At 45.1% G+C, this 24,898-nt stretch overlaps 6 protein-coding genes across 24 annotated transcripts in view; 2 read left to right on the top strand and 4 right to left on the bottom strand.

Annotated features, from left to right (window-relative positions):
* Nucleotides 1-4,761: 4,761 nt before the first annotated feature.
* On the top strand, nt 4,762-7,495 carry ppk6 (pickpocket 6). 3 transcript variants are annotated; one of them, XR_015271760.1, is made up of 5 exons: nt 4,966-5,500; nt 5,557-6,293; nt 6,740-6,843; nt 7,081-7,190; nt 7,256-7,495. XR_015271760.1 is itself a non-coding variant. In XM_020959620.2 (5 exons), exons 1-5 carry the CDS (start codon nt 5,112-5,114, stop codon nt 7,393-7,395), a joined length of 1,494 nt encoding a protein of 497 aa, XP_020815279.1. In that variant the 5' UTR covers nt 4,966-5,111; the 3' UTR covers nt 7,396-7,495. The 3 variants fall into 3 exon arrangements, 2 of the variants coding, with proteins under 2 accessions (XP_020815278.1, XP_020815279.1); XM_020959620.2 differs by having other exon boundaries at nt 6,740-6,857; XM_020959619.2 differs by lacking the exons at nt 6,740-6,843; nt 7,081-7,190; nt 7,256-7,495 and adding an exon at nt 4,762-4,891 and having other exon boundaries at nt 4,943-5,500; nt 5,557-6,589.
* l(2)k09848 (WD repeat domain 74 lethal (2) k09848) lies at nt 7,402-9,247 on the bottom strand. The gene is made up of 3 exons (XM_020959616.2): nt 8,782-9,247; nt 7,681-8,719; nt 7,402-7,624 (listed from the first exon to the last, which is right to left on the bottom strand). Exons 1-3 carry the CDS (start codon nt 8,867-8,869, stop codon nt 7,486-7,488), a joined length of 1,266 nt encoding a protein of 421 aa, XP_020815275.2. The 5' UTR covers nt 8,870-9,247; the 3' UTR covers nt 7,402-7,485.
* LOC110189512 (pseudouridylate synthase TRUB2, mitochondrial) lies at nt 9,187-10,439 on the top strand. The gene is made up of 3 exons (XM_020959621.2): nt 9,187-9,389; nt 9,445-9,657; nt 9,723-10,439. Exons 1-3 carry the CDS (start codon nt 9,260-9,262, stop codon nt 10,325-10,327), a joined length of 948 nt encoding a protein of 315 aa, XP_020815280.1. The 5' UTR covers nt 9,187-9,259; the 3' UTR covers nt 10,328-10,439.
* On the bottom strand, nt 10,421-12,386 carry SmydA-5 (SET and MYND domain containing, arthropod-specific, member 5). Its single transcript, XM_020959618.2, has 2 exons — nt 11,844-12,386; nt 10,421-11,779 (listed from the first exon to the last, which is right to left on the bottom strand). The coding sequence occupies exons 1-2, from the start codon at nt 12,185-12,187 to the stop codon at nt 10,474-10,476; spliced, it is 1,650 nt and encodes a 549-aa protein (XP_020815277.1). The 5' UTR covers nt 12,188-12,386; the 3' UTR covers nt 10,421-10,473.
* A 39-nt stretch (nt 12,387-12,425) lies between these two features.
* Nucleotides 12,426-17,519, bottom strand: Ars2 (arsenic resistance protein 2). Of its 17 annotated transcripts, none has more exons than XM_020959344.2 (8): nt 17,428-17,519; nt 16,900-17,052; nt 16,656-16,846; nt 16,321-16,597; nt 15,684-15,750; nt 13,651-15,626; nt 13,487-13,591; nt 12,426-13,083 (listed from the first exon to the last, which is right to left on the bottom strand). In XM_020959344.2, the coding sequence occupies exons 2-8, from the start codon at nt 17,040-17,042 to the stop codon at nt 13,002-13,004; spliced, it is 2,841 nt and encodes a 946-aa protein (XP_020815003.2). In that variant the 5' UTR covers nt 17,043-17,052; nt 17,428-17,519; the 3' UTR covers nt 12,426-13,001. The 17 variants fall into 17 exon arrangements, with proteins under 17 accessions (XP_020815003.2, XP_086689156.1, XP_086689161.1 ...); XM_086833030.1 differs by having other exon boundaries at nt 12,426-12,669; XM_086833035.1 differs by having other exon boundaries at nt 16,321-16,574.
* A 1,187-nt stretch (nt 17,520-18,706) lies between these two features.
* Nucleotides 18,707-24,898, bottom strand: part of LOC110189310 (ecdysone receptor) — a 44,740-nt gene continuing 38,548 nt past the window's right edge. The window contains exon 6 of the mRNA XM_020959351.2: nt 18,707-24,839. Coding sequence (XP_020815010.1) covers nt 23,700-24,839 — 1,140 coding nt within the window. The 3' untranslated portion in view covers nt 18,707-23,699. The remainder of the gene's footprint in view (nt 24,840-24,898) is intronic.

Here is a 24,898-nt window from a genome sequence, read left to right as displayed (position 1 = left end):
CGTAAAAAAAGTGATCCCCTTGCCATTTCGAATTATCGGGACTCGACTGTATCATTTAACAAGGAAATTAAAGATATTAAATCATATCTAAGAGAACATAGCCGCTTCGGTGTTGTCCTAGCATTCATTTGCAACGCTTTTCTTATCCTTGTTAATTGCTGCCCACTTTAAGCCGTAACAACCAGGACGAGAAAGGGAGAAGAAGGGCGACAGGGTGGACCGGTTCTTGTCCTGGTCGTGGTCATGGTCCACTGCCGACTCGTGTTCTGATTGCGGCTAAATTCTGATTCGCATTCCGGCCGGTTTATGTCTATGGCCCAGAGAGTTGTTTCCGGCCCTATTCTGGCTGTGTCTGCGTGACAGCCTCTATGTCTTGGGATTTAGTGAATGGCGGCATCTAAAGAGATGCCCACTGAGATAAGGCTTTAACTGGATCCATTCATTCCATTTATGTAATGAATTTTAGCTAATCAATGGTGATGCTTTGCCAGATAGCTTAAATTGTCGAGTTTATTGAAAATTCTCACTCGCTGCGAAAGTGAGTTTCGTTTCGTTTGCGCGAATTCCAGATTATCTATCCATCAAATGGAAATCAATAGAAATCGAGGCACGTGGCAAACAGGAAGGGACCTGACATGGTTAGGGTCCAACAGGGGGGAGCAATCGGGAGCCACGCAGGAATCCTACGGAAAGAGAGATGGTATGCTGGTTTTTAGGATTGGAAAAGTGTTGCCTGGATGATGCCTGATGTGAGCCTGGGAAAAATCATCAGTTTTCACAAAAACGAGCAATCGAAAAGCAAATTGGCAACGCAACAGTAAAGCGATGAATTTAAATTGGACAACCACAACAGGCTGGGCAGCAGTTGGGTTACACGGATGCTTCTCAGAGGGCAGTTCCTCATCAGTGGCCCTGCAATCAAATCGCACCTCGTCTTGCCCACAGGCATCCCTCCTTCCGGCTCAGGCGGAAGCAGAGGTGCCGCCCTCATAATAGGCTTATGCGCCGCTCAAAGCCTGCTTAAATGCACACGCACTTTATTTAATGACGGAAACAAAAACCACACAGAGAGCAGAGAAGCAGGAACAGGTGGGTCGAACAGGTCCCTCCCCTTAGAAGCTGCTCTTACGCGAAACCGTACATCGTTCAAGCAAGTATTATTTTTTTAGAATTAATTAGAATTAAAATTAGAGTTCAACGAAAAAATTAATTTCAATTTTTTTACTGTGTGCTAAAGTAAAAGTACATCATCCGGCCTCTTGTCACCTGCCCCGTGCGTCTTCGGAAATCAAGTGAAAAGTAATTAGGCAGGACGTATCCCCTCCAAGTGAGCTGTCGCTTTGTTGGGCATTAATGGGATTTAGTGGAGGACTTTCAATCTGATTTGAGGCAGTCGGAGCAGCTGTTAGTCATCCTGGGCAAAGTCTCGCCAAAAGAAGAGTGGCTCGTAAGAGGCTTGCTTTTTATCTTACCCGAAAGCCATTTCAATATTTCGCGACCCTTTTTTTGCTCCGCTGGAAATGTTTTTCAGGCACTCGAGCCCCCGTTTATTTTGTCAGGAGCATGGAGCCATTAAAAGTCAATTGGGCCGGAAAGAAAGTGCCAGCCTGAGCCGAGAGTCAGCCCACTGCCACACATGTGCTCCAAGTTGGCAAAACAGCACAAATATTTAAAATCCGCCCACGGCCAGATACTGGAGCCCATATTTTGTCGTTGCTACATTCCGCTAAATTGACTTTCAACTGGCTAAGTTGGCCGCGCTTGGCTAAGTCGCAAATTCCTCGGCCTCTTCCTGGCACAAAGCCATTTGTGTGCGAGCCGCGCTCTCGGATTGCCGCTGGCCGTATCGAATCACCGTTTAGGAGCAGGAGATATATGTAAAATAAAGAGTGGCCCAGTTTAAAACTATATTCGGTAATGGACTTCAATATGCGAACTATTCGATCGATTGATTATGGGCCCCTTACTTGATGTAGCATTCGGGCCAAGAGTCGCCATCTCCTTTGTGGCTTCCGTCTCAATTTCTTCAGGGCCATGTCGGAAGCCCATGGTTCAGTGACAGTGTACACAATTTCCGACATCTCGGTCTGTCTTGTCCGACTCCTTGCAGCGGCAGGCTTTGGCCAGAAACAGAGACAAAGACAGAGCCAGGGAATTGCTTGCTCTCTTTACGATTATGGCCCACTTCGCGTTGCGTTCAGATCGTAATAAAGGTCGTTGTGGCTTTCAGCATTCGATGAGTATGCAAATAAAGGCTTTTATGGCCGCGGACAGCTGACACTCGGGGTCGGGCGGGCCAGGCAAGTGCCGCAGGACACGGCGTATGGCCATCCAAGCAATCGTCGTTCCTCTTTCCCTGCCCACGGGATGGATCATGGTTAATGGGGACAGGGCCATTTCTTTGGCGTGCCTGATTTGATTGATTCCATGTTGGCTTATCATTAGGCTCTGGGCTCGAGTGGATCCTAGAAACGCGTTTAACTAATGCCGAGTAAACATACAGCCACTGGAACGGGAGCACGAGGTGCTTATAGTTTCAAGCCAATACCCTTTGTTAGCAAGCCCTGCTACTTTGAGCCACATTTTTTGGCTAATTGCAAAGTGCGACAACATCACGAGCGCAAAGTTTGAACTTGCATTACAAATTCCGGACTCTGCTCTACAAACATTGTCAAACGTAGTCCAACTTTGGCGGCTGTCAAAGCTCGGGCATCAAATTTCTGATGAAGGCAACCAGAGCGCGGCGCCGCCAACTTTTCCAGCCAAATTATTTTTCCTCAAATAAGTTTCATGGCGCGTAGCTGAAACTACAAAAACGGCGGCAAGAGTAAAAGGTGCTCTGTCATGGCTGGGGGCTGCGAGGGTGGCACAGGTAAAATTAAAATTTCATCTACAGTCGGGGACAAAACTCTACCACACGTATTAGCTTGAGGGAAATAAAAGGCATGAAAGTTACTGTTCAGCTAAAGTGAAGCCCAAAAACGAAAGCCATTAAGAAAACTATGAGAGTAATGCCTAAATAATTAGTAATATTCATATTTTTCTTAGTTTTAATTTTAATTAAGTCGATTTTGATAGATTGTTTTAATACATACAATACACAGTCTCTTAAGAAAAAAACTTACAAGATTAAGAAAATGTCAACTCAGAGAAAATTTCAAATCCTCACTGTTCAACTTTAGAACATTGTAAATAAACCAAAAGCCAAAATTCCTTTCGAACTATAATACTTTCTTGTAGTTTCACACAGACACGTGTATTTGTTTTTAGCCACCGCAACTGTAGACGAATGGGACTCTGTGGCGTAGCACACTCTCTGCGGGGATTTTTCACAGCCAGCCAGGTTTCAATCAGCGACAGCTACATATGTATTAATTTTTGAGGCACGCTTAGCTAATTTCCCGAAATTGCGGCACATTATTTGAAGGCAATTCGGCATAACCACTTGGGAGGGGTGTGTGTGTGCTCAGGACGGAGGCAGGGCTGCCTTATCTTCCGGCAACCTTTACGGCTGCCGCGTGCTGGCGATAAAAACCGCTTCAAAGTTGGTTGCCTGGTATCTCGGCATTAACCTGCCCGACTTTTAGTTGGAAAGAAGAATTAAAAGTTTCTCGCTCGTCTAGTTCATCTTAAATTTTCAGCCGGGAGCCTGGCGCTGGCATGGCCAAAGCTCATTTGCTTTAATTAGCCGGCAGAATTATCGACTGCAAGCCGTGCCCTTGCTTGCATTCGCATTGGCAGCTCGTGACTAATTAAAATTCACTCAGAGCTGTTGAGCAGTGACAACAAAGGACGAGAATGGGCTTTCGATGGAGTTGAGGACTTTGAATCGAGTGAATCTGTTTCTCCCCGCCCATCCCGCTGCCGCCGAGCTGAATTCCTTTAAATTCGCATTTGTTTTCCCATCTAGGAAGCCCGATTCAAAGTCCTTTCGGCTGCAGGGCCAGCACAAGTTTGGAATTTTATTGTCTCGGCTTAGGAGCCAGATGCAGGGGGATTCGAACAGCCAAAAACTTCCGCCTCAAGGAGCAGGAGGATGTGCTGGCAAACATAGTCTTTCCGGACCCACGCTCAAGCGTCAAAGTTCCGGCAGTGAGGAAGGCGACACTTGAAAGGATACACGAGTGTGTTTTGGTCTCCGGAGAGAAGCAGCTCAACGTGTGTGTGTTCTAAGTGGAGTATGTTAAGCAAAATAATGTCACTGAGGACGTGATTTTGTCATTAAATTGGTAGAGTTAAAGATGGTGTTTACTCCAACACACCCACTTCCCCATGCGAAATAGTTGATTTCGGATTAGAAACTAAAGAAGAAACACCAAAGAACTAAAGCATTGCATACCTCCTGGCGCATTTCTTACTTTAACATTTAAACTGTATACCATGTATAGAAAATTTCATTGACTTACGAATTTCAAATAACGTGTTGAAACGAAAATAATTGTGATTTGTTGATGCATCAAGAAGCTGGTTAACGTTCAAATCAATAGATTTTATTTACATTTGTTTTACAATAAGCAGTTGGATGATGTAATAAAATAATTGTATATAATGCACTATATATTTAACAAATTTGATAACAAATTAAGTTACTAAGCCCGGAAAAGAAGAAGTGCTCTGTTAAACTCTTTATTATGTATGCTTGGTTAAATAACGCTTTCTCCGCACTACTCTTAAATAAATATAAAATTTATTGTCTAATAACTTAAATTTTTGTAAGAAATCATATTATACCAGGGATGTTCTAAGGCATACATTTTATATATTTTATTTGGGTTATTTTTAGTACACTCGACCTTAGAGAATTCAAATCATATTACAGTATCCTGCCTAGAGTTAGTTCTCAGAAACTAAAATCTACACGATACAAGCTCTGACAAATATCAATATTAAGGTAGATGAATTTCGTGAAGTTTACCAGTTAATTATACCTCGTATGTCCCAGCCGTCAAATTAACGCTAATGCTCTCTTAACAAGCGACAAACTTGCTTGGGACAGACAAAGTAGCGAATCAATTAAAATATAATGACACATCCAATCTGGAGCCATTAGTCCGGGACTCCATTCTGGCCTTATAAAGCCAGCGACGTAAACGAGTCGCACATAGTTCGACATGATACACACTGGCAAATGGTCACCACCTGACAAAAGGGCCTCCGGAGGCAAAGGCGCAAATCGGAAAAGGGAGCCGAGCTCCATTACAAGGGCCATTATCGCCACCTTCTGGGAATACACCGAGCGGACCAAGGTGAGCGGCATGTGGCTGCTGCGTCGGAATCGCACTTATGGTGTGTCCAGGTTCATCTGGTCCTCTGTGCTGCTGCAGTTGCTCCTCCTGAGTATCTACCTCACCCTGCTGCTCTGGCTGAAGTTTTATTCGTACCCCATCCTCAACACCATCTCTAACGATCTATCCATCACGGATGTGGCCTTTCCGGGGGTGACTATCTGCAGTCCTAAGGTGGTGAACTCAGAGAGAGTCGATCGATACGTAAAGACGCTGTGAGCAAAAGGCATCTTTTCAATGCTACATAAATTTAATATCGCTTTTTCTGCAGCAAGATTCCCAAGGAGTACGACATCGCTGAGGTAGCCGCTGGCTTCGAGTTCCTCAATGCCTTTACAGACCAGAGCTTTGAGCCTCCGAGTCACGAAAGCTTCAAGGCCACGGACGCCGTGCTGCGGTTAAATAATGTAACCACCTGGGAGGCAGCCATGGCCGTCAGTCCCGGCTGCTCCGACTACGTTAAGCGCTGCTTCTGGGGCCACACGGAGTTCCAGTGCAACCAGAGCCACGAGTACCTCTCGTTTATTCCCACCACAGCTTACCTGGGTCCCTGTTGCTCCTTTAACTATAACCCGCGAAACGCCAGCTTCGTGCCGTTCTCAGCCAACATATTCGGCATGGATGGGGGTCTGACCTTTGTCGGGGCGGAGGGCAGTGAGCGTAACCTCAACACTGGCCTCATAGTCTTGGTGCATCACCCCATGGACTACGTGACGGAGTCGGCTGCCTCTGTGACCATCACTGCGCGATCGGAGAGCTTCGTGGAAGTATCACCCACGGTACAGAGCTCCTCGGCCGAGGTCTTGGAGCTGTCAGAGCGGAAGCGGGACTGCCTCATTTCTGACGACTTGCGCCTACGAAACTACCGGCAGGCCGCCTGCCTCCTGGCCTGCCAGACCGAGGCTATTGTGCAGAAGTGCGGCTGTCACCCGTACCTCCTACCCATCGTGGGTAACAAGTTCAAGGAGTGCAACCTAAATGACACATTCTGCTACTCCGCCAACTACGGTGGGTAGGCCCGAAAGTGAAAATCCTCTTACAGATTCCTTGCTCTCTTGTTTGGCAAGGTCGCCCACGTACATCTTGTTGGATGCCTGACAGGGTTACGAGCCCTCTCCGCCGGCATCTTCACCATGTCTGCTACTTCATCCGGTTCTCCTCGTCGGGTTTTCCATATTTCTGCTGCTGCTCCTGCGGTGACTGTGGTTTTATGTATAGCTTTTACGCTGTCGTTATCCCCGCTGTCGTCGGTTTTGCTTGCTCATGTTTCATAATTTATATTAAATATTCAGGATACTCACGTGCTCAGGACTCTGCTTGATATTCCGTTGCTTGAACACTTCTGCAAATCGCTAGGACACTGCTTTAAGAGAATATATATATATGAATATGCAAATGCATGGCAGTGTGGGGTAACCATAGTTATCCTTCCCCTTTTCCCATCCCTCTTGCAGACAACTTTAAAAGTGTGCGCTGCGACCAGTGTCTGCCCAACTGCTACGATGTCACGTATTCGACTCTCTCCTACAAAACGGACCTCAACCAGCACCAGTTCTCTGTAAGCCGCTACTAGTGAGTAATCGCCAAAGCAAAGACCGTATAATAACAAGATGGGTAAAACCATACGATGCTTTGCACTTGAATTTTTCGTGCACGTCTCGGCTCTCTTGAAAATTTTCGATGGCAGCGCAAAAGTATGGGCGTCATGCATATTCTTATTATAAGGTCTTTGGCGGCACACTGTACTGACTATTAAAATGATAAATTTTACTTGGGCTCACTCCCTCTGCAATAGCTCACCGGAGCTGCTGAACAACGATAGCTTCGTCCTTCGAGTCTACCTCGCAAAGCAGGTAGTGCCAGTGATCCGAAAAGTGACCGTCATGTCTTGGATCGGACTGCTATGTAAGTTACCGAAAATTTTAAATCCTTCATTTGACAGACTAACTAACGATTCAATTTGATTTCAGCGGATTTAGGAGGAATTTTCAACCTCTGTTTGGGCCTGAGCATGATCTCCGTGGTTGAGTTCTTCTATTACTGCACCTACCGTTTCTATATCAACTACCAGCTCCAGAAGGTCCAGCTGCCAAGAAAGGCGTGGCATTAAATCATATTGGGTCACTATTTATCTATATTCTTATATAATAAAAACTTTTTGTTAAGTTATGGATCTTATCAACAGGTTAATAAAGGATGTTCACAACTTTTTCTTTTTACTTTTGACAGAAGTGTTGGGAGCCGTTCTCTTCTGCTTACACGTATTCGGCTTGGTGGGAGCCTCCTCTTCCTCTTCGGCATCGTCGTCGCTATCGCCCGCACTGTTGCTGTCGCTGTCACTAAATAGACCACGGTTAGCTTAACATATCCAGGCATTATCGTTAGTAGTACTCACCCCACAGTCGGCATCTGGTCAAACATATCCTCGTATTCATCGTCTAATGGCGTTGCCTTGATTGTTTTATCTTTCTTAGGATGGGCTACTTTTTCCGCCGTGGGCTCTGTGTCGACCGGGGTCTCGTCCTCCACCTGACGTATTAGTACCTTGGTAACCTTCGACTTGACGTAGCACTGGTAGAGAAGCACAGTGGAATCAGCATCATGGATGCGCACATAGCGATCCAAGCTAGCGGAGCTCAAATAACGGCCAGTGGCATCAAGATGAAGATCGCTAATGCCGCCAGTAAATCCCTTGTAGGTATGCACGTGAGTTTTCATGCGCCGTGTATCGAAGGCTTTTAATGCGCCCATGGTAGTGCCCGTGTAAATGTAGTTACCACGTGCCACCAGCGACGCAAAGCTCATACCGTGCTCCTCGCTGGCAAAGCAGGTGACTGGCCGGCGCTGCTTACGCGTATCGTACAGGCGAACGTAGCCTGTTCGCGAGCAGGTGGCCAGCACACTTGGCCCGTCCACGAACCCGACATCGCTGTCCCAGACTGGCACCTCCAGCTGCAGATAGTCGTTGGGCAGGTTTTTGGAGGTGAAGACCTGCCTTCCGTCTGAACTAAGATCGTAGACCTTGAGATTATTCTGTCGTTCTTTGCCCCCGGTGGCCACGATATTCCGGGCCTGCAAGCACTGACGCAGATGATCCATTTGGTTACCCGTATTGATGACCACAGGCTCTGCAGCCTCGTCCGACGCCAGATTTAAGCTTTGTATCTCTCCATTGCCAATGCCCGCAATCAGCTTGTCATTGAAACGGGCCAGACCCACAATGGGGGCTGCTTTAAAGTTAATGATTTTTTTAGAGCCTGCACCGTTTGCTAAGGGTTGCAGCTCGGCTGTGTTTTTGGCTCGCCCGAGCAGGATCTCCGTCTGAGCATCGTCGCCAAAGGCTAGGGCTGTAACGCGAGAGTCCTTGTCTAGGCCACTTAGGTCGCTAAGGTTACGCTGCCCATGCGGCGAATCTTCCGAAGCAGGCACCAAGTCTGTAAAGGGTTCAAGATGCATTGTCAGTACAGTAGTATTGGAGCGCAACAGGCAGTCTTACGTTTGAAAGAGCCCGTTTGTGTTCCCACGAACAGTTCGTGCTTGGCGGTATAGTTCGGGTGTTTCACATTCGCCGTAGTCCACCTCATCGTGACCTCCCTGTTTTTCTAAGTTAATTTTCTCTAAACCAGGAAATTTCCCGCTGTCGCCAGAGAAAACAAACTTTACACGTGCAGGCTGATAGTGTGACCAAATAGAAAATATAAAAATATACTAGAGCTCAACTAATTTTAAACATGTAATGTTCATAAAGTAATTAACTGAATAAGGGGTATTGTCTAAGTAAAGACTGATAATAAGTGCATGTACAGCTTATTTAATATTCGTGAAGCCTGTTTCAGATTTGTGCTTGCACAAGAAATAGCCCGAATTTCCCACCAGGGCTGGAAAACTTTATGCTCAGCTATGCTTGCGACTTTACCAACACTGTAGGTTAGTTTAACAACAAATCCATAAATTTATGTAATTTTTAAGCATAAATGGCTCTAACAAAAGTTTACGATGCCGCCACAGTATTCAAACACTTGAATGGCATTTTAAATGTGTACAAGCCGGCCGGCGTGAAAGCGAAGCAGGTGCGCAATGCCATCCTTAGCAACATTTGCAGAGGTAAGGACGAGTTCCAATGGAAGCTGACTCGTGTTATTGACTTCTGTGCTCACAGGACTCAACGAAATGGAACAGCGTGAGCCTAGGAAGTTACCGAGAGACAGACCGCTCCTTGGCACTGGCACCGCCGCTGACAGCGTACTTTACAACATAGCTAACTATGAGGACCTCTCGGATAACGTCCTGGCTGCGGGGCCGCGCTACATGCCAAGGGACATACGCTGCGCCACGGTGTCTAGGCTGGGCGATCACACCAGCGGGGTCTTGCGTGAGTCTCCGACAGCACACCGTTGTGCGATCAATATACATATGTAATTACCAGGTACATTTCAGTCTTTGGGATCAACAAGGGAATAGGACAATCCGGCTGCATTCGGAGAAACCAATTGGTGCGAGTTTACCACATCACCGGCTGTATGGGCACTGCCACAGAGAACCACCTACCAGACTCGCACATCACAGTACGATCAAACTATAGGCACGTATCTGCGGACAGGATCAGCGGCCTAGCCGCCTCCATGCAGGCCTCGCATCAGAGAAAGATGTTCGAGCTTTGTGGCGTGGACCTGCAGACCCAGGAGGCCTACGAACTCGCCTGCAAGGGCCTTCTACGTCCGTCGGACGACAGCCAGCCCGTCATCTACGGCATTAAGCTAATACGCTTCGAGGGTCCCTACTTCACTCTAGAACTCCATGGCATCAACGAGACGCAAGAGTACTTGGCCGCCCTGGTGCACGACATGGCCCTGGAACTGCGCACCGTTGCACACTGCTCACAGATTCGCTGTGTCCGTCACGCACACTTTGATGTCAGGGATAGCTTGCTGAGACATGGCTGGCACTTGCCCGGAATCATAAAAAATCTACGCCAACAGCGGGAGATTTTGCGGGCGCACCCTGAAATTCTGCGGCAGGATCGAGTGGAGCTGCACGCTTAAGTCTCCTGAAGATCCTATCAGCTTGTAAATAAAACCGCTTTCGAATTCTTACTTACTAGTATACAGGATTTGTTACCCTCTTACTACTCTCAATATATTTCATTAATATTTATTCTTTGTATGTAAGTATGAATGTATATGCCAACTCACTGATTGTATGAAAGTGTCAGCACATGTTTTTCGCAGTCAAATATTTCTCTCTGCAGCTTGTCGTTCAACTTCTTGCCAGCCACAGAGTCGTGCTCCTTATGAATTACCTCTTCCGCCTCCTTGAGGCGGGCCTGAGCTTCTTCCAAAAGGGAAGCACCTTCAGCGGGAGCTCTACGCGCCTGCTCTTCGAGCGCGTGTGCGATCTCGATCAGAATGACTGTTACATAAATGGCGAGCTTGATACTGTACGGATCCAAGCGCCGACAGACGTCGTATAGTTCGTTGCACAAACGTAGCTTCCGCTCCAGCTGCCCACTGCTGAGGCTGGTCAACTCCAAGCCGCTTTCGTTGCCGTATAACTGAATCAACGTGTGCTTCAAATTGAACATGTGAAAATGGTTGAGATGCAGCATCTGGGAGAGACGCGCCAATAAAAGTTCTACTTCGTTGGCGCGAGGGCATCCAGCTAGCATTCTCTCCACCTGATCCGTCATGTGGGTTTGTAACTCGGACACATAGGCAGCATCCACTATCATGGGACAAGAATTGCACTTCCACTGGGTGTTTTCATCCACCGGATCTATGGGCAGGTGAGTGCCACCACATGTTTTATTTACATCTCCCAGACAGGCCAGAGCGCTGACGTAGCTGCCGTACTCCGTGGGATCTGTGCAGCGGGTGCAGTGGCAGGTGAAGTGCTTTGTCATACGCAGGTGGTGCTGGCGCATCTGAGTGCCCCACAAGATGTTGGTATAGGTAATCTGCAGGTGATCCCCTTTCCGCAGATTGCCCCCTGCCCGAACCGCGATCTGTTGCGATGTGGTGTCAAACTGGAAGTAGCAATTGGGCTGGCAGGCGTGCTCCATCATGCAGGCCTGTCTAAAGAGCCCACTTAGCTCGACACCAGTCGGAAGCTCGATTACCATGTAATTGGTCTCAATGATGCCACACAGCCTATGCAGCAACTCTGTGTCGCATTGCTCCAGAAGATTGGGTTTCGTCTGCCTCAGACGACGCAGGAATCGCTTGTCCAGGTAGCTAACGACCCTCTTCTCCGCCTCCTCGTGCAGTTCGGTGCCCTTTCGCTCCTCTTCGTGCGACTGCATCTCTAGCAAGGTCGCCCATTTCTCCGGATTCTGCCGTTGCAGAAGCAAGCACTTCAGCACTAGCAGAGCATCGCCCCTAAAGTAGTCGTTCAGCGAGCGGACGTCAGCCCGGCCAGCGGGAGCCGACCCCATGCTAAGCACACTGCATTCCAGGGCCTCGTGAGCGCAGGCAGAACTGCATACTGGCCAATGGCAGCTAGCGGTGTGTAGAAGAAATGGGTAGCCTATGAATGAAATCCATTGCCGAACGGTTGACTCACCTGCGGCACTGGTGTTTTCCCACGCGGCAAGGCGTATAGCAACCCACACAGGAAACGATGGTGGCCTCCTTCTCGGCCTCCGAGAGGTACCACTTGGGTCCCACCACCAAAGGAGCCTCGACGAACACGATTTGATTGGCAGCGATGTCCTGAGTGGCCACCAAATACCTGCCCAGCTGGGCATCCTGCTCCTCGCGGAAAGGCCGACAGCTGCGCTTGTGCTGCGGCCAGTGCTGCTTTTGGTGCTCCCGATCGCAGTAGCGGACTAACTTGCAGCGGGTGCACGCCTGCGAAGCAGCCACTCCACACACGGGACAGTTCAAACTCAGCGTGTTCGACCCCATTGCTCTTGCTGAACATATACTTTTTCGCGACGTTACGTTGGCAGTGTGTTTCCTTTTAGACTGATCTTTATTTCGGTGGGCAGCGGGCGGCAACTGAGTATTTATTTTTAGCCCGCTTCTCCAAACACTAACCTCTCTCTTTCACCCCAGAAAACCGACTATACTACTCTCTCCCTCTCTTTGTCTTTCTCTCGGAGCCCAGCAGATCTCTGTTTACGATCGGGGATGGGAGCACAGATTTGGGAGCATGTAAAACGGCTTTGGAACGCTCTTTATTTGTCGCTTCTTCCGTGAGATACAAAGGTACTTATACCGTACAAAAAAGGCGTCAATTAAAAAACATATAGTGTTAAGCATTTCGTGATTAGTGATGTGATATACAATTGATTTAGCTTTCGTTCTGCGCATGACTCTAGTACGGCTCTTGCGGCGCGTCCAAGTCCCGGTAGTGTGATCTGGGTCGATAATCAAAACCACCGGGTCTGTAAGCAACGAGAATGAATTTAGACTTTAGAGTGGTGGAGTAATGCACGCAGGGCTATCAGGGAAAGACACACAAGATACAAGACGAACTCGCATTTATTTCGGGCAAATAAAAATTGGCAACGTTGCTTTGTCGGATACTTAATACAATTGGCGTAATATTGTACATGGAAACGGTAGGGGTATCAGTAGTCGCATGTATATAAACCTCTTTTTTATGCAGCTGATACTCTCCTAGCATTAGCATTGCTTGAATTGCGTTTAAAACTTGAGCTCGCCAAACGTTAAAGTGAGCCTTTCTCTCTTTTTCAATTGTACTGTGTTAACGAAATTAGTCAAACATATCGGAATTGGCAGGCGCATCCAAATCATGGTAACCGATAAGCCGGCGCTGGTGTTCCAAAGGCAATTCTCTGCAAAAAATTTGCGACACAAGAAAGTTGTGACAAATTTCGATTTAGACCAACAAAATGTGAAAATTAAAGTTCAAAAGGGGGAAGACTAGGGGACAACCTGTCTATGCAAATGCTGTCGGTCATGGGTGGGCTGTGAGGTTGCCTGTTTCTAGTCCGCCGCGAAGATAATGATGGTTCAAATGGGTTTAAGTTTGTATTCATGTACCTGTGTACCTCTGACTTATTGCATACAGCAAGAGAAGGAAATGTGTGGACAGATTCAGAAACAATCTCGATGCTATTATTAAACCGTACCACGACACAGCCACAAATGCATCAATTAATTTATGGTGGGGAAGAAGACTACACTACAGTTGTACAAGTTCCTACACTAAGAAAGCACTGCATGTGCTGTACTAACCTGCGAGCTGGCGGAAAGTTGCGTCCTCCTCGGCCTCCACCCATCATCGGTGGCCCAAATCCGTACGGCATTGCCGAGAATGGCGGATACATGGGTTGGCGATATCTTTAAAAATAAAAATTGCAGTTATGCGAATCAATAAGGCCGTATAAAATTACACTCACCCTCCGCCGACACCACGACCAGATTCCGCTTCTGGGCGTTTAGAGCTGCCAGGGTGTTCGGGCAGCTGCGGGCGCTTTGGATCCCGCAGGTAATTGTTAAAGTACTGCACCTCCTTGCGAACCTCGTCGACTTTTTCCTCGTGCTTGTTGAAAATGTGCTTGCGAATAAACTCGGGGCCCTTGAACTTCTTACCCGAAAGCGGACATAGCCACTTGTCCTTAGCCAGCTCTTGCGTATTGGCCTGCACGAACTTCTCTACCTCTGTCTCTGCGTCTTTCGCACCCAAGTCCTTGATTTCTTCGTCTCCCAGCAGGACAGTCTTTGTGAGGAACTGCTGCAGCTTTCCCTCGTACGTTTTGATGTATTCTTGTACATCATTATTTGTGACCCGTGCAGGAGCTGGACCGCGGGCGTGGATGATGCCACATCGGTTTGGCATCTCGTCCTCGTACGGGTACTCGCAATGGTTGTAATAATCGACGGAATGAACGATGCGGAGATACAGAACGAGTCGGTCCAATACAGCAAGCAACTGCTCGTCGCGTTCGATGGGCTCGCCTTCGTTGTCCTTGTTGTTGCCGGTCAGGCCAAGGAGCTCATCCTCTTCTGCAGAAGCCTCTTCAATGAGGTAGTCGGTAATATTTTGCAACACCGGATTTTTCGAGTTAAAGCCGTATGTGGAGCCACCTCCATTTGATGACGACTCGCCACTGGCACGCATTGCCTCATCTGAGGAGGACTCTGTCCAGAGCCTGAACCTGTCATCCAGATTTATGGCGATCTTGGCGCACAGCTTAATATCCGATCGCACAACCTGCTTGTGTGCGGTGATTCCGTTAGCTGGCCGCACGCGACGGCTAAGATCCCGATTTACAATAGCCCCCATTTCGCAATCCCGCAGACGCTGATTGTTCAGGCTCCAGCAAATCTCTTTAATGTTAACGTCCCGGATAAACGTAATCCAGCCGCGACGATACCATCGGCGCTCCACCAGAGGATCAGCAATAGCCACTCTCAGATAACCGCTAAAACGAGTACAAATGCCTTCGATCTCTGCTCTGGTTATGGAAGGTGCCAGGTTACGGAGAAAAATGGAAGAAGTGCGATGCAGGGCACGTGGCTGACCATCTTTCAACTTGTCTACATCAATGGTCTCGGTTTGCTCCATCTGCTTTTCTCCGCCAGCAGACTTTTCTCCGATGTTCTCAGTTTGGCTCGATCCACCATTTTCTGTCTCCATTGGTTCGCCCGGATCTGCTTTCGGAGAGTTAGGTGGCTCGCCGTCCTTGCTTTCGGTGGTTGGTTCTTGGGGTTCGGAATCAATTTTCTCTGCTGTCGACTCGATTGGACTTTTAGGTGTCTCCTTTGCTTTGGCCGCTTCTTCTCTGTCCCTCTCAGCCTCAGCTTTTTGTTCGCTCCTGAGTCCATCCTCTACATCGTACTTCTGCTTTAGCTTGGCTTCATCCTCATCCTCCGAGCTGGAGCTAGAGTCCTGCTCAGACGAGGAGCTGTTATCATCGCTGCTGGTTCTTTTACGCTTCTTTGTTTTCTTTTTTAGCTTCTTGCTCTCCGAACTAGAATCTATAGCTTTTGGTTCTTCCCTTCTCTCCTTTGCATCTGGCGCTGCGTCCTCTTCATCCCAGTTCTCCTCGTCGGAGTTGAGAGGCTTGATAATTTTTCGTTGTGGCGATACGACCACCGACAACGAATCGTCCTCGTCTTGCTTCTCCCTCTTGGGACTCTTGATTTGTTCATCAGTCCCCTTGGCCACCTCAGCCGACTCCGCCTTTCTTTCGTAGACTTGGGGCTCTTTGGGCTTCTCGTCGAGCACTTTGAGGTCCTCATCGGTTCCTCCCTCTAGCTTTATGACGCACGTATCTAAAACACGAATAAGGGCATCAGCTTGGGAGGAGTCCACTTTGACGGCACCTATAGCACCGTTATTGAGTAACTCCACGAATACGTCAGTACGTCTCTGGAATTAATGTAAATATAAAACGGCTGCCCGATGGCGTGCACAGAAATATCGTACCTTTAGGAAGCCACGCTGTTCTTCGCTGCGTCTGACACTGTCCTCTGGGTGGTACTTGTTTTTGAACCTGGAGGTAAACAAGTTAAATATACGATTAATAAGTTTTCAAATTTATTTTGCTCCACTTCTCAAGTAGTTTTGGGTGAATTTAAAGTCTACTTCTTCGCATCTTCGCCCGGCTGTTGATATTAAGATTGGTTATTTTCAGTGGTTTTATATTCTTAGATAGGATTGGTTGTTTCTCAATTATCACCCAAAGTCTTACCTTGCAGGCTTAGCGCTTTCGTTATTTATGGGATTGTTTTATAGTTATTTGGGCATTTGCTCGACCAACGAATATCGAATTAAAATAAATCGCGATTTAAAAATGTGAACACACCTCGGCATTGCTCGCCGGGTAATTAAGAATATTAATTTAGTGGATATCAGTTAGCAGCTCTGCGAGACCGTGCAGTCGCTTCTCTGTCTCACAAACCCAATAAGCTGCAGAGAAAAACTTAATATACAGAAAGTTATGAGTTCCGAGCGACAAGGCAAATGGGGAAACCACGCAAGGGAGCCAAGTTGCTGATATATCAACGAGTTCGAAGAGTGCACTGCGTCGCATCGAAGGCTCACCCGTTGGCCAGCTACTAACCATTCCTCATCCTTGTGGGCCACGAAGAACTCGTTCAGCTGTTGGCGCTTGAAGTCGGTCTTGTACTCGGTGTACTTTCGCATGACCTCCGAGTCGGAGATGTTTTCATCCTGTGTGTCCAGGAACTGCTTCAGGTTGAGCATCGCAGGCTGGGTTAGCGTATCGCCGCCACTGCTAATGGGCTCCCTGGCCGGTGGCACGTGACCAGCATGCGAGTATGCAGAGTGTATCGACTGGTAGTGATCGTTCCAGGCCTGCATAAGATAGGGGTCGTAGCCTGCCAGTAAATACAATCCTTTTAAGTCCGCGTACAAAAAGTTTTTTTTTTAACCTACCACCGAACCGGGGATTACCGCGCACATCTCCATCGCCCCAGTCCGGACGCATGCGCTTGGCAGGCGGCAAGTCCCGACCGGGAGATCCGTAGCGTGTCCTTGGCCCCGGACCACGATATTCACTGTAGTCAGGCCTATGGCGGGCTCCTCCGCCGCCGCCTCCTGCGGAAGCGCCGCCCCTGAATGGATTGCTGTAACGTCAAGTGCTGTCGTCATGTAATAGTTCAATAGCGCCTTTACTTACCGCTCCGACCACTCGTCCCGGGCGCCCGTTGAACCGCCCACTGGACGACGCTCATCCCGGCGCTCTGTCCGATAGCTGTCACTGCGCTCCCCGCGGAACTTGTCACGCCGCTTGCGATCGTACTCGTCCTCAGAATCAGCCATGGGTGGTTGTCTGTAAGGTGAAAAGGTAAGTGAAAGCGGCTTGTTCTTAACCTCACTTCCAGACGCTGCAAGTCAGCGTTTTTAAAATTTGTACCCGTAACCGTAAACTAAACGTTTTACAAAGTAGAAGATGGCAAGGGAGGAGCGCAATTGCGTATTCGTGGTAAATGTAAACTATACGACAAATTACAAATTGTTTTCAGCCGCCATCTTGCCGCTGCCACAACAAAAATGGCAAACGTTTTACTTTTGTACTATTTTACATAATTAATGAATGAATCAATAGCTTATTAAACGCGACGTCGGCAGTATAGCTGGGTAATTCTGAATAATATTTTATTAATTTTGTATTCATTTGCAATTACCTTTTGCTATTTTAACAAACCTTTTCGGCAAAACAGTAGAGTGGAGACAGCCGCTTACGATAGTGTCGACTCCCGGAATATTTGAGGGTGAGTTAAGTTATCGATATTTAGTCTCCGATAGCGATATTGAAAATAACCTTTTCACACTGCCTTTTTAGTGCTGCTAATAATTCTTTTACATATATCGCATCAGCGGCATCTCTAGAATATCGCAGCAGCGATTTTTCCAAAGAAATATAAAAACAACAATGTGTGCAAGGCAACTAGGCATTAAAATTATGTTTGACGGTATATTGCCGAGGCACTTGTTTAGCTGCGGGTTCAAATAATAATTATGATTTTTTCAGAGTTTGGACGAACTCCCTAATTTACAGGGAGATTGCAAAAAAAAATTTAAAAGGCTGTTACCGACTTCCCCGCCAAGTTTATGTTTCTCTAACGCCTATAATATTAACCAGTGGTCGTTGTTTAATATGCTGATTTTTTTAGTCCGTCTTTTTCTTTTTATACCCTTGCAGGGTATTATAATTTAAGTCAGAAGTTTACAACGCAGTAAGACTCTTTCGATCATACAAAGAATTTATGAATATTCTTGATCAGGATCAACAGCCGAGTCGATCTAGCCATGTCCGCCTGTCCGTCGTCTAGCCTTCTACGCAAACTAGTCTCTCAGTTTTGAAGGAAATTTTTCAGGTAGTCTTCGTATACTTTCACTCGTACATATGTCGGAACGGGCCGGATCAGACGACTATATCATATATGTATCATATATCATAGGAACGATCGGAAAATTAAAAAAAAAATTAAAACTTATTGAGTTTCAACAGATTTTCATAAAATATGAGGTATAGCCCTTTCTATTATTCTAGAATTTCGATTTTGATTTTATGAATATCGGACGACTTTATCATATAGGTGCCATACAAACGATCGTTAGATATAGATGAAAAATGCAAACCGGTGAATGTAAAACTGTAAATATAATATGTATAGGTGAATGAAATTAAAGCAGGCATTATTGTTTTCAAACATAAATATATATAATTTAAAATGTAATTCCCACTGGACGAAGTACTTTTTGCAAGGGATTTAAGAATTTAATTTTTAAGCTTCATGATTTAATATATAATGGGTTTTTTCATGAATGCCATGAATGAAGCTGAAAAAACACTTAATTGTTGCATACCTTGCGGCTAACCAAGCGTTTTTATAGAAAAGGACTACTTTCTTTGAGGCATCAGTATACACAAAACAAAAGGACGAGGAAACGTAGAAAAACAGGATCACAATTGAGCAACATATTTTAAATATATCATTTTTATTTTATTACACGTTTCATATATCGTATATATATACTTTTCTTTAGATTTATGTATATGTATATATTTACAGCTTAGTTGTACAACTATGCAAAGTTTAATTGTATTCTATGCCTAAATAAAGTTGTTAATTATTAAATTAGTGGCAAAAATGTTATTATTTGCGCCCAAAACAGCTTCTGCTGCTGATGTTGCGCCAGACCGTTAAACCCAAAATAGGCATTGAATCGTTTGTAAGTGCCTCAATCCATATCCCATATTCACCCCTCAATCCTTCGATCTCTGAAGTATAAAAGTTGTTCATCTTGTATTGTATTGTGTTAGTAATAATATTTACGTTAAGTGAACAAATTTCAAAATTAGATTACAGTTTCGTACATATAAGTAATTATTTCTAGATACATACATATCCCAAGTGTATTTAAATATTTATGCACCTTGTTGTTGGAAACAACGAATGAACATTTCTGCTGTGTGTTTCCACTCGATCTATCCCGGGAAAATAAACAATTAGAATTGGGTATGCATATGCTTGTAATTGTTTAATCAGTTTAAATGCTAACAATCTCTACATCTCTCTCGTTATCATAATCGGTAAACGCAACTCAAAGATATGCCCAGTGTGTGGGGGTGTGGGAACAAAACTAATTGGCTTTGAGTTCCATTCCTGCGGAGTGGACTAAATGGCGAAGTAATAAATTAGATGGCAGTGTAGCGTACAAATAATAATGCTAGTGGACTCGGAAAACTATGTACTTGTTGGCGAACCATTTCTGCCACCATTCCCTCCGACAAGGCTCAGGGCTTTGTCAATCTGTATTTTTGCATTTCTTTCGCTTTTCAAATAGTTTTACGTATCTCGTGTGTAATGGTTTCTGTTTACAATATTTTCAGTATGCTGATTAGACTTTTGGTTATCGATTTTCGCTGCTTGCATTTCGCGTAACGCTAAAATGCCGTCATTTCATTTTCAGTTTGTATTTTGTATTCTTTATTTGTGTTTTCAGGAAAAATGCTTTACTCGCTAAGTTCTTCGTCTTCGTACTGTGTGCGTTGTCAATCCATATACGTATAGGTTCGGACTTAAACATATACTCGGAATCGTATATTGTTAATAATTGTATATATTTTATAGATATTCCTTTTACCATTTAATTTTATTTTACTGATTGCTACACATTGCAAATGAAATTTGACGTATGGCGTCTCCTCTTATGTACTCTAAGATTGAAAAATGGAGGCGGTTCGAAAACTTAGTAAATCTGTATGGTATTAGATCTCAATTTCGATTTGGCAGTGAGAAAAACTAAGCTACTGAACTCAAGGCAAAGTAAGAAGCTTCTCTTCGCTCTTTGATAATGGAGAATACCGGATCCATATCGAGGCATGTAGATCATCTAGATATATCGTAGGCCCATAGCTAGGCAATGATTAACGGCAAACCAGGTACCTCTAAAAAGGCTTTGGGGTGCTTTTGTTTCAAGTTAAATGGAAAGTCTTCGGGGCTGAGAGTGCGTTGTGAACGAATCTAATAATGGAAATTATGGCTTTGTTCAAGGTATATATTTGTTTTCTTCTGTTCCTGCTCATGCTCTGCTGCTAAGGTCTCGCTTGTAGTTACATTTATTATTATAATGCTCAAAACCTGTCGATCATTCCCGTCCGTATTCGTCTTCGTCTTCGTCCCTGCTCCTTCTGCTTAATCATCTTTTGTTTCGCTTGAGGTAGTTTTTCAATTCAGGATCAATATCTACAAGTTGAACACAAAATGCTTGTACGCGGTGTGTCAGTGTGGGTCTTAGGGTTATAGTTATAGGGCTCAGGCTGTGTTCACGGTCGAGGTCGTGGATCCTACATAGTTGGGCCTAGTTGTTGGGGCAAAACAATTACGAGTTACACATAACAGAAAACAGTGCATAAAAATGAAACAAAGTCTAGTTGCTCTGCGTCTCGAATTTCAAAAATCTACATAACGATTCGGTTTCTGCTTATATTCTTATTTTGGTTTTATCTTTTATATGAATGGATCTGTCAACAAACGGTTGTTACTTTATACCATACAATCTTGTATTTTCGTATTCATCAGGTTGCATTATTTGTATTGTTGTAAGTCGCGTTCTTTTATCATTCTTACAGAGCGAGGGCTTTAAATATACGTTTATTTATATAATAATATATATGCGTATTTACAGATCTTAGGCGTGACAATGTATTATTGGAAAGAGGGCCTATCGAGGGTATTTATGTATATGCTTGCTTATATCCTATGTTAAACACTCAACTTGGGTCTGGAATCATAATTATATGGTATCTAATTATGGCAAAAGTCGGGGGTTACATACAAACAGGGAATAGCAAATGAATGACTCTAACTGTTACACTTTAATGCTATTATATAGCGCGTCTTTCCTCCCGATGTTTCACCAACCGATAATAAATTAGATTTCAACCAGATATATAAGACTGCTCTTCTCTTCCTTTTGACCAACACAATTTTCGCTTTATTTCCCTCGTTCTTAGCCAATTTCACAGCCATTTGCTTCGTATGCAAATATTTTCAAATTCTGAATTTCTAGCTCCTAAGTCTTTGCTCACATCCCGAAAAATCATTACTCCTTGCTCTAGTATACAAAAATGAGAAATCTGGTAATTCAACGGAAAAGAACAAAGTCAAAATAAAAACACGTTGGATTCGGTTTATGTTTTTTGTGTTGATTTTTTTTTGTTGTTTTGCTTTTGTTAGCTTCAACATATTTTTTCATATATGTATATTGTGTGTTTGTATTTCTTGATTTCGCATCTTCTTTCACTCGTAATTAGGTAAAAGGTAAAATTATTCTGTATTAGGACAAAGTTGGCTCTTTACATTAGGTGTAGAACTACAAAACAAGTTATGCGTAAATGTATATGTAATTGTAGGTTTATAATAATAATCGAACGTGCTCGAGTGGGCATGCCGCATGAATCGAACCTAAGATTGTATAACCGAGACTTATCGTGAGTTTGGTGAGCGGGCTTCGAATGTGGCTCGAATTTCCCCTTGGAGGCCCCCAACGATCATATATGTACGAATTAAAAAATTACGATTAAATAATTCACTGATTTCTGTTTGTCAAAGTGCTGGCTACATTTAATTAGTATTTTCTTTTGTTTGGGGATGTGCTCGTTGCGTGGAGTCGCCTCCACTTGTGTCGATTCCATGCAGCTTTAGTTCATCCTCGCACAAATTCACATTTTATAAATTAGGTTCTCTTAAGCTTTACATGTGTGGCGGTGTGTGTAGGCGTGTGTATGCGTGTGTAAAATTATAATTAAATTAATATTAGTAGTAAAGGTAAAAAATTGCACAGTTCAAGTAGAAACTACGTAAGATGTGTTCGTCCTACTCTTTATACAATAAAAGAATTTCACTTTTCGATTTATGTTTAGTTTTATTTATATTTTACAGTGGTTCCTTTCTCGTTATCAAACACAAATTGCTACTAAAATTAGAATAAATTTGATTTAAGTTAAAATAAGGCCAACAATTTAAAAATGTACACTTCAAAGCAAAAAGCAACTAATGACGCATAAAAAGAGTTTGGAACCAAAATTGCATACAATTTCATTAATAATTGCCAAAGTAAAAAATTTGCACTTTTTGGGGGTTTTCATTAAATAAATTTTGATTTTGCCAAATTTGCTGGAGTCACTCACACAAATTTTGAATTACCAATGTAAATTTTATAAATAAATATTGAAGTCTTTTGGTTTATGTGTTTATTTAGACGTGTGTGGGAGAGCTATCAAAGTGATCGAAAACTATATCCAGGGTAAATTTTGCTTTATTTACTTCCGACTTAATACCTTTTGATGCCTTTTGGTTTTTGAGTAAAACTCCAATCACTTTAATTTCATTTTCTGGTTCGAGTTCCATATAAAAATGTTTGAAAAAAATGCCTAAAAACAGTGCCAATTCCAAGGATGTTGGATTTTTTTTTTTTTGCGAACATTTTTTGGGTGAAAATGATAAGAATCTTACAGTTTAGACTTTCATTTTTAAGAAATATAAAGGGGGGCATAATAAAAATATTTGTGTAGTCCGTTATTTTGTTTCGTTTCGCATTTTTTGTAATTTTTTTTTACAGTTTCCTTTCGTTATGATTAAAAAATATTTATAAAATCAGTCCAAGTTTTTCGTGTTTTTTTTTCTTGTTTTAGAGTTTGTTGTTTGAATAACTTAAATGTATTTAGTTATGGTAGATGTTAATGTTATTATCGTAGTTATTATTTTCATTTAACAGGTTTACTCGCTCCACTAGAGTAAAGATTTAGATGTACAGTTAGGTATTATACAGTTGCATTCATTAGGTTTACAGTTAGTACATATTATTTTATATATTTTTAAAATATAAACAATCTTTATTCTCTTCTCTCTTCCCGCTGTCCGAGCACTCCTCGCTCTCCGTCCTCAATCTCTGACCTCGTCGAGTCTATTTCTCGTGTGGAGGAATGAATTGAAAACAAAATTCGAGAATTTAATGTGGGGATCTTGCATTTGCATCGAACTTTTGCCCACGCAAAGATTAATTCTATTATTTCGCGATTTTCAATGGTTCCCTCCACTTCGATTCGACTCTCCCACCCTCTCTTTCCTATAATCGTCGTTGAAGCTTGATCTGGGGTAAGCTTTGTGTAACCGTTAATAGTTTTCTTTATCATTTGTAACGTAAGGATAATGCCTAAATCTAATATTTGCAGGCTTAAGACTAAATAACTGCATTTACGCTCGTCCACGGTTATTCACTTTGCCCTCGCTGACTTTTCCCCCAATACTCTCGGTAGCAGAGAGCTCCTCCAGGCCCCCTGGCCACGAATCGCAGCTGGTGTCTGGGGGAGGAGGAGGAAATCTGTGCGTCCAGGTGCCCTTCTCAGTCCAGGAGGACGCCGATGGTCTGGGGGTGTTGGTACTGCTGCTGGTGGCGCTACGTCTGCTATACCGTTGTCGAGTGCTCCGATTTGACCGCCACGCCGCCGATCAGCTGTTCCTGATGCGGATGCAGGGCCACGCCCATTAGCGCCATTGCCGTCTGGGCGTTCGCGTACATGCTAACGTTTCCGCCAACCCCTACGCCTACGCCCACTCCTACTCCGACTCCGTTGCCACCGCCTCCGCCCATTGCCACCCCCGATGTGGTGGAGCTGGCAGGAACCGCGGCAGTGATGCTCGTGGAGGAGGTGGCCGCCGCCGTGGTGGGTCCCATGGCCCCACCGCCGCCGATGTAGTCGCTGCTCGTGCTGACCGCAGACACAGAGCCAGAGGCGGAAGCGGGTACGGAGACAGGAAGATGCTGCGTCTGGGGCTGGAGTTGAAGCTGTGGTTGCAGCTGGGATTGCAGCTGAGGCTGGAGCTGCGGCTGTGCCTGGGATTGTGTCTGCGTTTGCGTCTGTGTCAGCGACTGAAGCTGTGCCTGATTCCCGAGCTGAGGCTGGGCCTGCGGCTGATGCTGGGCCGCCTGCGCCGCCGCAGAGGTGGATGCGGACTCCGAGTCGATGCCGGCGGTGATGGCGCCACCCACGGAGGCGCGCATCCGCTCCGCTCGCTCCAGACGCTCGTTCTCCTCCTGCGTGACCTGGAGGTGTGACTGGACCGAGGGCGGGATGGCATGCACATCCCAGATCTCCTCGAGAAACTTGGGCAGCTTGCGGTTCTTGAGCTTTAGCGAGAAGCACATCTCGGCATTCTGGTTGCCCAGGGTTCGCAGCTCGGTGAGGATGGAGAGGAGCTTGGCGTAGAAGACGAGGCTCATGGAGTCGCCGCAGTGGCGGTTGAGTATATAAATGCGTAGCGTGTCGATGTAGTAGCTCTGGATCGCTTCGACTAGTTGGGCCTTCTCCAGGCCCGGCCGGTCCGAGAAGATCACAATGGCAGTGAGTAGCGCGTATTCGACGTTGTCCACCTTCATCGAGAACATTTGACGGCAGAAATGCAGCAGGTCTTCAATGTTGTCGGCCATGCCGGCCATTTTGTACGAGTCCCGCGTGTACGATCTGTTGTTCGCGAAGAATATGGAGTCGGAGTTGTGGTCGTACCGGCGAGCCATGCGCAGCATCATCACTTCCGACGAGCAGGCCTAAGGGATAGACATTAGTAGGTTATGTTCCGGCTATCAATAGATTAACAAAGGAGTAC

This window comes from Drosophila serrata, unplaced genomic scaffold (genome assembly GCF_035046125.1).
Source record: "Drosophila serrata isolate PLE 108 unplaced genomic scaffold, ASM3504612v1 contig_267, whole genome shotgun sequence".
NCBI classification, from domain to species: domain Eukaryota; kingdom Metazoa; phylum Arthropoda; class Insecta; order Diptera; family Drosophilidae; genus Drosophila; species Drosophila serrata.
Note: the sequence above shows the minus strand (reverse complement) of the source record. Positions and strands in the feature narration are given on the sequence as shown.